General features: G+C 41.1%; 1 protein-coding gene across 1 annotated transcript in view; it reads left to right on the top strand.

The window, feature by feature from the left end:
- Window positions 1-220: 220 nt before the first annotated feature.
- The window catches only part of SLC7A11 (solute carrier family 7 member 11), a 75,017-nt gene continuing 60,910 nt past the window's right edge, over window positions 221-14,327 (top strand). Inside the window, exons 1-3 of the mRNA XM_084627144.1 lie at window positions 221-729; window positions 3,720-3,846; window positions 8,514-8,629. Coding sequence (XP_084483270.1) covers window positions 453-729; window positions 3,720-3,846; window positions 8,514-8,629 — 520 coding nt within the window. The 5' untranslated portion in view covers window positions 221-452. The remainder of the gene's footprint in view (window positions 730-3,719; window positions 3,847-8,513; window positions 8,630-14,327) is intronic.

Raw genomic sequence — 14,327 nt, 5'->3', positions numbered from 1 at the left:
TTCAAGTGAGAGCTTTGTTCTTCCTAAGAAGCTCAAATCAGTTGTGCAACATGCTGTTACTATTTGAAAATGCTGAGTAATGCCAGAGCCTTTTCTTATGGCTGATGCAAACCTGGAGAATTTGCATCATCATTCAGCAGACTAATTTGGTATGACAGGAGCTTAAATACAAGTCCATGAGGAAGCTGAGCTGGTTTCCAATGAGAGGGCAGCACCGGCTAACAACATAAAAGGACAGGTGTTACTAAGTAGTATTTATACAGCAGTGAATATTAAAATACACTTCAGAGTGTTATACCTGTGTGCAGGAGCAGCTTGAAAGGTAACAAAAGGCAGAGAAAGAGAGTGAGAACAGTTAGAAAGAGAGCACAAAGATTGAGGGGAAGAAACTTTGAGTGCTTGCCAGAAAGTTTTTTATTTTGTTTGTCTTGAGTGTGTGGTGGCACAGTAGCATGTTTAGGAAACCTGGTCTCTCCACAATCCCTAATGGAAGTTCTTTGCAGGAGCAATCTATTGGCAGGTTGCCCTCTCTGGACAGTAAAGAGCCAGCTCAAGAAGAAAAAGTGGTGCTGAAGAAGAAAGTAACTTTTCTGAGAGGGGTATCCATTATAATTGGCACTATCATTGGAGCAGGAATCTTCATCTCTCCCAAAGGGATCCTAAAGAACACAGGCAGTGTGGGAATGTCCTTGATTCTCTGGATGGTGTGTGGTATCCTCTCACTGTTTGGTAAGTTGATGAAAGTAAGTAAGAAAGTAAGTTTATAATTGATCCTTGGGGGCAGCTGGTGGATTTTTTCCCCCCTGCTATTGGATATCAAAGACCAATCTGATATGTGAGGACCAATAAGGCTACCAATATTTTTTGTTATTTGATAATGTCTGTAAATGGTACAGTACTATGCATTTGGCATTATCTCTTTCACAAGCATTGTGACACAAAACTGTACCTTTTAAAAAATATTATAAGACCAAATAATGTTTCTTATGAGTCCCTAAAGTAATAGGAGAGGAAGTATCCTTTGTTTCATTTGTGACTTTTTGTTCTAGCTGTAATGGTTCATTTACAGCATGCTTGCAAGGTGCTGGCTCTTGGGGATATGGGCCAATCAGTCTGAACACCTGTGAAATGTACAGACAGCTTGATCCAGTTCCCCACTGACTAGATTAAGCTCTGAATTGAATAGCTTCTGCTGGACAAAATATTTATTGGCAAGAGTGAGTGAGAGAAAACTTTGTTAGTTTTTTTCACTTTATTCACCAATTCACAATATCACTATGAAAGACCATGTCGCAAAAAGTTATGAAACTTAGTAGCTAACACTTACTAAGAGTGTTAGTTTTGACTGAGAGTTTTGACTGCTGCTGTAGATTTTCTGGCAGTCTACTTGTTTTCTGGCAGGTGATCTTGAGAGCAAGCACTGAGTAACACACATCTGCTTAAGACCATGTAAATGTCACCCTGTGTAAACTGGTTGTGGACTTAAAAGAGGCATCATCTCTTAAGAAGGACCATAAGACCCTAGCTAAATGTACAGTTGAAGAAAGTTAGGATCAATTTTGATTAGAAGCTAAACTTCTTATTTTGATGCCAAAGTCCCATGCACAACAAAAATCTACTGTGGAACTTTGGAGGTTCTGCCTTGACCGAAATCCTCCTCTACAAGTGAAGTGAGAGCTGACACATATCTTGGAACCTAGTTATGGGCTTCAGATTAAACTAGAGATAGAACTTGCCTCAACAAAGCACTGTACATTTTAATTTAGGTGAGTGTTATATGAGCAAGTGATTAAAGTGTAGTAAATTATGGAGATTTCCCCTACACTACATACTGTGATAAAATCTTATACAAAGTTCACCTATTTGATCAGTGAGGGTCTCTGTGAAACATGTATTACAACATTACAGTAGTTACCTCAGACTGATTCTATATTGTATCTCTCCAGATGCACTTGGCAAGAGAAAATCTGCCAATGGGTTCATTAAATGTGACTCTAAGTAGATTATCAGGTACCCTGAATAATCTTAAATAAAATTTACCCAACTTTATTTACCAAAGAAATGAGATATGCCTGATATTCTTCATTAAAACGTATGATTTAATGGGCTGCTGTCAGAATAAGAACAGAATGGAAGCCCTTTGAATTACAAATCCATCTCTAAATGATGTATTATTTGGTGGTTTTTGTATTGCAATAGCTATAGCAGATGTATGCATGTCTCTGCATAACCCTGGACATTTAAGGTGCTGTATGTTGTAAATGTGCTTTATATCTTATAATTACAATGGCATAAATTAATTAGGGAACACATAATTGATAACTGCATATATTTTATTGATCATAACACTAGACACCATATCACTTTATCATTGATTCCCAAAGGTTGCTCAAACACTGTGCACACACTAATGAATGGGTTGACTGAATTTGTTAGTGCTGGTAAATCTCTCCTTGACTGATGCTGTCCATATATGGAGGTGAGAATCTATTGGCTTTGTAATTGTGTGATGGCCTATTAAACACCCCAGCAGACACAAAGACTGGAGGGATGGTACATGGCTAAGAATATTTAATACAGGTCCATTGTTTTTCTAGCATGCTGCTCCATAAGGCTGAGGATGCATATTGTGTATGTGGCTACCTCAGGGAGCTTTCTGAGGGTCATCATTGTGCTGTGCAGTCCCTCCACAGTGGACCAAATGACTTTTGCATGACCAGACCTCCTAAAGTAATAACACAACACTGGTTTTCTTTTTATTTGATCCAGTGTAAACATATTGAAGAATGAAAGATTCCTCTTACTAGGGAAATGTGAAGTCATCTGGCAATACAGAAACCCATGAAGCTTCCCAGAGCTAGGAACAAATGCAGTAATGTGCGAGCACTGAACAACTTAATTTGAGGAGTGGGGGTGACACTAGTACGCAACACATCAATAGTCCTGGAGAGTGAAGTCTTGAATCAACAGTGCACACTTCCTGACATTGCTCCATCAATGTGCCTCAGAACTAGCAGTGAATGTGTAGTACAGTTTCCAGGCCCTTGTAATCTCAGCAGAGACTAAACCGATGATATTTCCTAGTGACAGGGCTTTGAGTATGTCTACTTTTGAAGCTGTGGGGGGATTCCCAAGAGATGTACTAGCTAGAATGCTAACAACCAAATGTAGCCACAGCAGAATGAACGTTGGGAGGGGCTCATTGTCAAAGATCCCGTTCCCTCCCATTGCTTGTTCTGCCATGGCTACACTCTGTTTTTAGCGTGCTAGCTCGATGAGACCTAGTATGAGTATGTGTCCTTGAGCTGGGAATCACCCACCCCTCTCCAAGTGTAGACACACCTTTTGTCATTGTTTGGTGGGTAGCCGGACAAGCTAGCATGACAAAGCACTTTCATCTGTCTGTTTGCTAGAGCTGGTTGAGTAATGAGAAACTGTATTAGCAAATTACCTATTCAGTGGGTTACAGAAAAATGTAATTGAATAAATTACACACAAATATTTGGCCACTTACAGGGCTAACTGAACTAATGCAAAACGTATTTACAAATAACTTATTTGAAGAAATATGTCCAAACTTGTCAGAAATAATTACTCAGTAAATAACTTGCTCTATTGTTTAGTCTGTTCCTAATGCTCATGTATCACAAAAGTTTTGAATAAACATTATTGGTTATGTCTTATGATACAACATTTCAATTTTAAATACATTTCCATAGGTGCACTGTGCTATGCTGAATTGGGAACATGTATCAAGAAATCCGGTGGACACTACACTTATATCCTGGAGGCGTTTGGCCCATTACCGGCTTTTGTTAGAGTCTGGGTGGAACTGCTTATAATACGGTAAGTGTGCTGAGGGTTCTATTTACCTTCTCTGTCCACTGTCAATGCAGTTTCAAATACAAAGAGAAACCTCAGATCTGAGGGGGACAGAAATGTGTGTGGTGTGGTTTTTTTGGTTATTTTTTTTTAAATATTTCTGCTGCAGGATACTTACTGGTTCTATTTTGTTTGTCAGCACTGATTATTTGGTTTCAAGATATTTTTAAGAAAAATGATTTAAAATGGACTGGTTTTCATAAAAATTCAGCAACTTGATTTCAATTCTTCTGCAAAGCCTGCCAGGCTCACTGATGTCACTAATAGTGCTGATACCCACACACCATATTTAAAAATACTCTAAAGGACCTACCTTTTGAACTTGCAGTGTGTCATGTGTTGGCTGCCTACTTAGATTTGTGGAAGTGAACTCTGTCTTGGAATAATTGAGGAGGGATGCAAAGGTAGTTCTAAACTATCTTTCTACCTCCCTGAGAAGAGACAGGAATAGTCTCCTCGGGTATGTCTACACTACAGTGTAATCCAGGGTTATTGGAATTTGAGGTAGCAGACCCTGGTTTTGATAACCTAGGGGCTGAGCATCTACACTCATTTGTAACCCCAGGTTAGGAATTATTGAACCCTGGCTCTCAAAATGAGGCTTCAGCGCCTACCCAGCATTTTGAAAACCCGAATCTAATTACCATCCCAAAATGTGTCCACTCTAGCCCTTTGTTCATGGTGCAGTTTGGGAAAACTTGACTCTTCACCAAACTTGACTGTTCAGAGGACAAAGGCAGTCAGCACGTGGAATTGTGAGATATTTTTGATGGACTCCTAGAACATGAGTCCAGTGGGGCTACATCTGCAATGCAAAGCAATAGGGCTAAATGCTGGGTCCCAGCTTGACTCAGGCTGGGATGTTCCACCCCTGTGGGATCGTGGGATCCTGAGACCCTGGGTCCAAGTCCTGGGTCAGCATGATTTGTGTGTGGAAGGAAGGGGGATTAGACTTGAGCCTGAGTTTGACCCCTGGGCTTACCCTGTGATGTAAACATATCACTAGAGTACTGTTCAGCTGGCCGTGGCTCACCAGAGAACCATGTGCTCTGCTCATGCCCCTACATTTTCCCCCCTGTGAAGGTGTGGGAAATTTAGAGCTGGCTATGGCAGCTTTATACCACTTGGATATTACTCTAAAACAGGAGATTCCCCAGCTGCCCATGTAAAGCAGCTTTAAGTCTGTAAATACTTAACTTGGGCCAAGAATCTGCCTTATTGTGTTTTGTGACTTTTGCTACAGGTGTATATGCTGTTGGAGCCTTAAAGTATAATATATATATATGGGTGTGTCTTTATGTCAAACCAAACCCACAATTTTAATCAGTTAAATCAGTTATCATATTCAAATTGATTATAGAAAGTTAGTCCCTTGAAATCTATTTGAACTATTTCTGTGAGTAGCTCAATCTATCTATATAGTTATGACAATTCACCTACATAAAATAAATGTAGGTCATTTGAAATCTGCCTGGCCTTAATAAGACTCACTTCCTCTCATGCAGCAAGCTAATCACAGTGCACATGCTTTATTTGATCTCACTTCCATACTTCCATAAAAATGGGCAAGGATCCAAATTCTAGTACAGACTGAGTTGGCTAAAAGCAATAATAATGCTAAGTCACTCTGAACCCAAAGTTTGTTTAAAATGTGTCAACATCCTGGTGATGTTACGAGAACTTTCATTATCGTCATAGCCTGTCCCACACCCAAATAAATATAAACTGTGCATGAGAATAAAGTCAAACCATCCTTGAATTGGGAATTCTCAGAAATAACTATGGGGGCGTACTTGTTATAACTTGTAGTTATCAGAACTACATTGCTGAAATTCTGTGTAGAGTTTTATTTCTGACTCCTATGGCTGTGAACGAATTGTTTGTTATTGTAGAAAGAACTAGTCCCCCAATATGTATTTATGTTCTAAGGAGTGACTTCTAAGGAGTCAGAAAAGTTACACACACATTCCTCAGCTGTGCCCTTTTTCCTCTGAAAGTCTGCAGGGTTGTGAAAACCACAGACTAGTGGAGCAGCCACAATAAAGAATAAACATTTCCTGCTCCCATATATCATTTCAGCCACAGTATTACAAATCCAAGCGACATTTCAATTCTGTGTGATAGGGATTAAACTGTGCTAGCAACGGTTATGTTTAAATGTGACTTTCACATGCACTTTCTCTAACCAGTGCATTCAGGGATATTTTCCCCTCCTCCCCCCCACCCCGAGAACCATGTTAGACCTGTGTTATAAAGCCATGTCAGGAAAAAATACTACTTTCTACACAGGTCAGGGAAATCATGCTAGTAACACCCACAATGTTTAAACATGGTGGTTGCTAACAGGGCTTAAACCATAGGTTGGACAATGGCATACTGCAACCTATTTAGAGCTACGGGATGCGCTAGTGGTAATTTTTCTACTTCTATCCGCACATAGTCAGCTACTATCCCTTGTTTGCAAGGGATACATTCTCTTTCTACCTATTACTGAAAGCAAGAGAAGTGCACAAGGTGTATGTACTTTGCCAACTTTTCTTCACATTTGCAATACAATGCAAAGTGTATTCTTACTTTGATCCTCTGCTCTCTTATTTGTGGCCTGCAGCTGTTAGCGCAATCCACAGAAAAATGAGAGCATATAAATGTTCATTAAGCCACGGTATTTATTGCAGGCACAATTTAGGAAAACCAGGGATGTAAAAATTATAGTGGTGCAGCTAACATTCACTCTGTCTTTAAGAGAATTAAAAAGAGGTCTGTGTGAAAAAGATTAGGTAAGGCTCTGGAAGAGAGCACTGGAATTGAAGAAGGAAGTTGTGTGTGGATACTCAAAAGATCTGGTCTGATGGTTGATCTATAGCTGTACAAACAACCTGATGCAAACTTACTCCTGTGTAAATTAGAAGTAACTCAGTTGAAGTTAATAGAGTGACATGTAAATGAGAAGAGAATCAGGCCCTGAGTGTCTGCTAAGCCATTAAACCCACATGTATGAGGGTGGGTGCTGGAGCAGTAAATGTGTACAAGAAGCAACCCTCCCTTAACCAGCACAGAACCTTTGTTAACAAGATAGTTTTGGCATTTGCTTGCTGGCAGTTTGATCCAACACAATCTATGATATTGTGTCTGAGTCACAACACTGAGAAAATATTTTTCTTTTCAGAGATGCAGCTCCCTTGTGGAATTTAACAGACAATAATAACCTCTCAATAGAATTTTTAAATTGTCTCATAAAATTTTATGGCAGGGATAATAGCTATTACATTCTAAAGGATGGTTTAAATCCCATAGACAGACTATTATTCTCTGTTTAAATTCTAGAGATTTTTACAGCAATTTCAATACAGTCTTGTTTAATTTCTGTTGGTTTCACCATTGTTATATTCTATAAGATCTCTCTGTAAAGATACTCTGGTAAGGATTGTTGAACAAGTTTAAATACAGAATTACCTAAACTTTCATCTATCCCCTGGACTGAACCAGACATTTACTGAACTTTGAATAAAAAAACTTTTTGTTTTGTTTGAATTTGCAAGCACTTTTGCACTTCCTGGTTTTGACCACAAGAGGAAATAAAAATACTATAATATTAATCTGTATGGGCTGGGCCTTACTCCAGGGGAATCAGATCAAAGGTATCCCTGGCCCTTAGCTCCTTATTGTTTGTAACTAGGTGATGGAAGCACAAATAGCTGTCTGAGCAGGTAGAAATGATATTTCCGGAAACAGAATTCCTGGAACTCCACTATGTAGGCAACATGACTACATCTAACCTAGAGTAACAGGGCAAACTGGTGTCAAAACCTGGGTTAATGCTAAGGCCTCTGGTTAACTTTCTCCCTTGTCTTAAAAAGAAGAGGAGGCATATCCCTTATTAAGCTGGTCTTGCATATATTGATGTGAGCTATCTCCTGCTCTTGAAATCACCTCACCCATCTCTGTAATATGTACTTTCTTTCTGCACATTTCATTGTGCAATAAGTGCTCTCTCACTTTCTTTGGGGAATATTCCCCAGTGTTGAAAAGGACCTGAAGCTTTTGACCAGGACAGGAAGCAGAAATCATTTACAGAAGCCTATTTACAATTACAATTTAGCGACACAGCTTCATCCCGATTAAATACGCTAGGACTTTGATATAAGTGTTGGATATTTTTAGGATGCTTATCTGAATAAAGCAGAATCTCTGAACTTTGAAATTCTCTTGTGAAGAATGAGATGCATGCAAACGTTAAAATTCTATCCACATGAACTTCTATAAAGTTGGATTTAAATACCAGTTATCTGGTACCTGATCCAATTTGATTTAAAGAGAATGAATAAAGGACTGTGTCCATAAATCTGCAGTGCATGTCATTTCTGACTGTGCTACAACAGGTAAGTCATAAGTCAGCCCATGCTGATAAAAGTCATGATGATAGTTTAGTAGCACCTGAGCAAAGCATAAATGATTATATACCCCTGAGAACCTCCACTATATTCAGACACTATGATTTTACACAGCTATGAAGGACACACCACAGTTAAATTTATCTCAGTTTTGTGATAATGGAGATGATCCTGTGTGAACATTGTTTATCCACTGGTGTAGATTAACCATCATTTCTTGATTCTTTCTGTTTACCTTAGCCCTGCTGCCACAGCAGTGATATCCTTGGCATTTGGACGCTATATTTTGGAACCATTTTTTATCCAATGTGAAATTCCAGACCTAGCAATTAAGCTTATTACAGCTGTTGGCATCAGTAAGTATCAAATTTAAGTTTTGGAGAAAGGTGAAGGTGATGTTAAAGTAGAAAATAATCAAAATAAGTCAGACATTGAATAGGTAGTGCCTTGATGTGAACCATTACAGAATTACTGTGCATTCTGGGGGTGGGTCTCTCAGTCGCTCCTCTTGGAACTGTTTCATGTTGTATAAATAATTAAATATTAATTGTATGCAGTGGTGTTGTAGCCATGTTGGTCCCAGGATATTGGAGAGACAAGGTGGAAGAGGTAATATCTTTTATTGGACCAACTTCTGTTGGTGAGTGAAACAAGCTTTCGAGCTCACACAGAGCTGTACTTCAGGTCTATTTATTAGCATATGGGAGATGCAGGTTCAAGTCTTGGGTAAGTGCCCTAACCATCAGGCTATAGCAGTGGTGGGCAAACTACGGCCCACGGGCCACATCTGCCCCACCAGCCGTTTTAATCCGCCCTTCAAGCTCCTGCTGGCGAGGAAAGTCTGGGGCTTGCCCTGCTCTGGCGCTCCAGCCTGGGTGCAATGTCAGTGGCTGCACGGCTTTTGGAGGCAGCGGCATATCCCCCTCCAGCTTCTATGCAGAGGGTAGCGTGAGGGCTCCACTCTGCATGGTGCCCCCGCCCCAAGCGCCACCCCAGCAGCTCCCATTGGCCAGGAACCATGGCCAATGGGAGCTTCAGGGACAGCAGCTGTGGATGGTGCAGTGTGTAGCAGAGCTCCCTGGCCATGTCTCTGCGTAGGAGCCAGAGCGGGGACATGCTGCTGCTGCTTCCGGGAGCTACTTGAGGTAAGCACCGCCCCGAGCCTGCAGCCCTGAGCCACACCCCTGCATGCCCCAACCCCCTGTCACAGACCTGATCCCGCTCCTGCCCTCTCTCTGTCCACTGAATATTTAATTAATTACACAAACTGGAACAGCTGCAAGAGGAGAGATTGAGAGAGACTCACCCCAGAATACCCAGTAGCCTGGCAGTCAGGACACAGCAGGGACTTGAAGCCTCATCAGAGGTGAGTGCCGTAACCAACTGGCTCTTCTGGGGAGGATCTCTCAAGCTCATTTTTCCTGGTGAAAAACTTTGGGACAAAACTGTAGCCTTTCAATATGGAACAGGACATTTTTTGAAATCTCAAAGTTTTTTGGGACAGGAAAAGCATTTCCTGCCCAGGTCTAGCCGGTATTTCAGTAAGCTATGAACCCAACCATCTCTTATCACAGTGGGTGCAGAGCAGTGTAGGTATTAATGCATAGCACTGACACAAATACAATAGGAACAGCCCCTCTTAGTCTTTTTTCCTATTATTCAGCTAGCACATAGGTAGCCCCTACATTACAGTGTTCTGTTTACTTCTGGTGGAATGAGGTTGGCAGTTCCTTAGGAACAGTGCTCTTTTTAATTTGGGCAGCACATATATTTCAAACAATATAAAAGGAATGAAAAAGGAGTTCAGACAAAACAGTGTAAAAAGTCACACAGGAAGATACTTTTGTTTTGCACAGGTAATTGAATCCGATGACTTTTTATTTATATAGGGAGATAGATTGAACTTCCAGTCTCCAGTATAAAGAAACAAGTTATTTGTAGAAGTGTTTGTCCACCAGTATTAAAAAAAATCAGTATCTGACCACATTTACTTCTATTTTAATTATGCAGAAACCATATGAGTAATTAAATTAAGGTCTTGAGGTTTTTGAGGTTAATGACTTCTTTTATAATTACATCTGCCTAAAATATTTCAGGAAAAGATAAGGGTAAGACAGATGTTCAAGAACTTCAAGGTCACTGAGACAGAAGGAACATTATGGGGTGACTCCATTAAAGTGTTTTGTTAAGTGCCTGTAATTCTAGCACCAAGAATGAACAATTTAAAATCGTATTTTTATTACTTTTAATTTAATTGAAAATCTGTCTGATAAGCCGGGATTTCACAAAATAATTAAGCAAAGAAGCAGCGTGGCAGGAGGGTGGAGTTATCCTGAAATAATGACCCCCTGAGGGGAGTTTGGAGTCAACAGCAAATTGTTGCTATGGTGACCAAAAGAGAGTTTGTGCAGAGCAGGTAGGATGAGTTACTGCCTCATTGAAACTAGAGATTCCTGGAGAAAGTCTTGTAAATATGACCAACAAAGATGTCAAGGGAAACACTGATGGATGGCGTTTAGTGTTTACTTTTCTGTAATGATGTAGCATTTTGTGTATTGTATCAGATAGTGCACATATATCCAGGGATCTGAAAGTCTGACTGTGACTCTTATATGAGCAGAATTATCTAGTGTATTTATTAGTAGTAGTCGTAGTAGTATGGTTGTATACAAAGTTCCCTATCCAGACTGGAGTCTTTGTTTCCTTTCGAGGGTTTGATATAGCCAAAGTCAAACTGCAAGTCAGCTACCTTATCTCTTGCCTTCTCACCCACTTCTGTGTCTCTTCTTTCTGTCTGCCGCCATGGCTGATTATGCAGAATGATAAGACTGCTCTTTGCAGCTCTCTGGCTCACCCAAGTTATCTTTATTATCTCAGATGGGAATAAAATAATTGGAAGCATCATGGAACTATGTGTTAGTAATACGAGAGATTTTGTTCTGTAGCTTTACCATCTTGCTCTATGATCTTCTCAGCAAGCAAGATTTACAAGATGATAAGGGTTGGGCTGGATTAGTATTTGGATGGGAACATTCCCTGAAAAGTCCACAATTATGTTAATGGTTCAGAAAGTGAGGTAGTTCCCTTTAGAGCAGTACTAAAACTGTGTTCCTATATTGTGTTGGGGGCACCGTGCTGCTGCAGTTCTCATATTTCAGATGAGAGCTAAAGCTGAGCTCCTGGACAACGTATCAATTTTAAAATTCCATTATTTATGTATTTATTTATTTATTTTATAGCTCCAAAGAGCATGCTAGACACAAAATACCCCCTGTAGTCATACCAAACCTTAGCAATTTTGGGCATATTTTGGAAGCAAATTACTTGTATCTACCAACATAATCAATTACTGCCCACCATTATCAGGCCTCTATGTGCAGGGCCAGCCTAAGGATTTTAGTGATGTTAGTGAAACAATTCTTTGGGAGAACACCGCAAATGTAACCAATTCATTATACATAAAAAGTGAACGTATGGGGGATAATCTTTGGATTCTTCTCTGGCTCTACCCCAGTCGTCTGCTACAGAAATGGAATCCAGCTGTCTCTTCCTTTCAAACTTAGCAATAATTTTATGTCAATTTGTGTTTTTCATGTTGACCTTTGCAAGGAGGAGGGCTAGAAACACACTTTTTCTTGTTAAATGAAAGCTGAGAGTCTCCTTCATGTTTGTATTTCCCCCAAATCACAGGTCCCTTGACTGCAGACTTTGCAGGGCCAAAAGGCCTACATTACATGCAGTTTCAATTCTAGCACAATCAGAGAGCGAGAAAATGCTATATACACACAGTGTGTAGTGGTCTCTGTGTGTGTGTGTGTGTATGTATATATATAATGCATTCTTTGGGATAAATTACACTACATAAGTGTATTGAACTGTATTATTACTATGTAACCTGAGTAGAAATGGCACAGTTTACACTGTATATGCAATCACTTCACTTCGTCTCCATATCAGATGAGCAGGTAAAGAGGCTTCAGATATATAAAGCTATGAGTCTGAGAACAGATCAATTGCTCATGTATGATTTAAGTGTTTTTAATTTGCTTATGTGTATTTTGGGGCTACTCCCAGTATTTGACACCCTAGAGAGGACTCAAATTTCCCTTGTCTTTGAGTTCTGCCCCATCATCAAATACCCCAGATATAGACCCCTTCCTAAACACTAGTAATATTGTTCTGGGAATGGCAGCCAATGGGAGCTGCAGGGCTGGTGCCTCAAGGCAGGGACAGCATGCAGAGCCCCTGGCACCTCCGCCTAGGAGTTAGAGGGACATGCCAGCTGCTTTTGGGGAGCTCCCCCCGCCTCAGGTAAGCACCGCTCTGCACCCCAACCCCCAGCCCTGAGCCCCCATCCACATCCAAACTGCCCCAGCAGTGGCCGGTGTGACTGGCCCAGGGGTTGCCTGATCTACTTGGGCAGCCCTGGAGCCAGCTGGACTGGCCACTGCAGAGGTCACGGAAAGACATAGAATCTGTGACTTCTGAGATCTCTGTGACAGACACGCAGCCTTGGTTATGACTAAATCAGTTCCTTTGGCAGATAAGCAGCTTAAATAAAGACTTTTCTTGGCTGGGCTGCTTTTGTATTCCAGATCAAGATTTAGGCCTTCTGTGCCTCCTTTTCAATTGGTGCACACAGATGTGCAAATAGCAACGTATTTAGGCTAATGTGGGCTGTTTCCTCTCACAAGCACTTAGGCCATAAAAGCCTGACAAGCTGGTGTAGCTGGCTCCCTTTTGTTCCCTACTCTCTGTGGAAAATAGACCAGGATCTAACTCTACTGCTGCTCTCCTGTTGGCTTTTATTATTTTATTGTACTTTTTATAGCGATGACAGTGTGAAGGATCAGATTGAGGCAAGCGACAGCTGACAAATGTCACCATCACATTTGATTGTATATTCATGCCATTTTTTTCACCCTCCATGGTCACCTACTGTGCCACAGGTGCCTGCTATACCCGGGCTGGCACTGCCTGCTTCTGCCATTCACTAGCATTACCTCGGTCCCGTAGCATAGCCTCTGCAAACAGTTTATGGTGGTGTTTCTCAAGGTGTCTATGCCCTATGAACCCCCAGGCCGCAATTCATTGTCATGGTGGCAAAGGACAGCAGGATCAATGCATGGAAGCAAACCACTCTGATGCTGCATAATCACCCTTGTTACAGCTTCTATCTTGATAATTGGCACAGTTGTTATATCCTCTTCCACATCCTGCTCAGGTATTCCTTCATGGCTTCTATTCTCCACTATCTTCTCCCTTCTCTCCTCTAAAATAACACTGCTGTTATAAAACAAGGTACAAAAACCACAGGTAGACAGACTTGTGCTAGCTTTGCTAAACCTAGTATGCTAAAAATAGCAGTGTGGACATTGTGCCATGGGCAGCGGCTTGGACTGGTCACCTGAGCTCAGACCCAGGGGTCAGGTGGACTTGGGTGGCTAGCGCGAGCCAGTGCCTCAATGTCCGCACTGCTACTTTTAGTGTACTAGCTCAAGCAACGCTAGTGTGAGTCTGTCTGTCCATGCTGAGAATCGCACCTCCTCACCGCAGTATAGATGTACTGTTAGGCTCGTGCAGATTGCCACTGACTTCACTCAGGCTCTGCAGTAGCATAAGTATCTTCTGTGCCTGAACAGATCTGCTTGCAACACTGGAATCATGCATGTTCAGTCTTTAATTGCATTTTTCTCTCTCTCTCTTCCTGTTCAACTGCAAACCCACAACTAAGCAGCCACAAAGTAGCTAACTACCCCATTTCTGGTTTTGCCTTGGCTGAGATCACAAGAAAGATCTGTGAGTTTCAAATGTGGCCACAAACAGAGGAGATTGTGTTCAAGAAAACACGACCCACCTACGAATTTATGGCTTGTGCATGAGCTAAACCAGGAGGTACATCTACACTGCAATAAAAAATCTGCAGTATTGAGCCTCAGACCCTGTGTCAGCTGACTTGAGCTCATGGGGCTGGTGTCACAGGGCTATAACGTTGCAATGTAGATTTTCAGCCTTTAGCTGGAACCCAGGCTTGGAACCCCTCCTTGCTTGAGA

Source organism: Lepidochelys olivacea, assembly GCF_965140295.1.
Source record: "Lepidochelys olivacea isolate rLepOli2 genome assembly, chromosome: 4".
Lineage (NCBI taxonomy): Eukaryota > Metazoa > Chordata > Testudines > Cheloniidae > Lepidochelys > Lepidochelys olivacea.
Note: the sequence above shows the minus strand (reverse complement) of the source record. Positions and strands in the feature narration are given on the sequence as shown.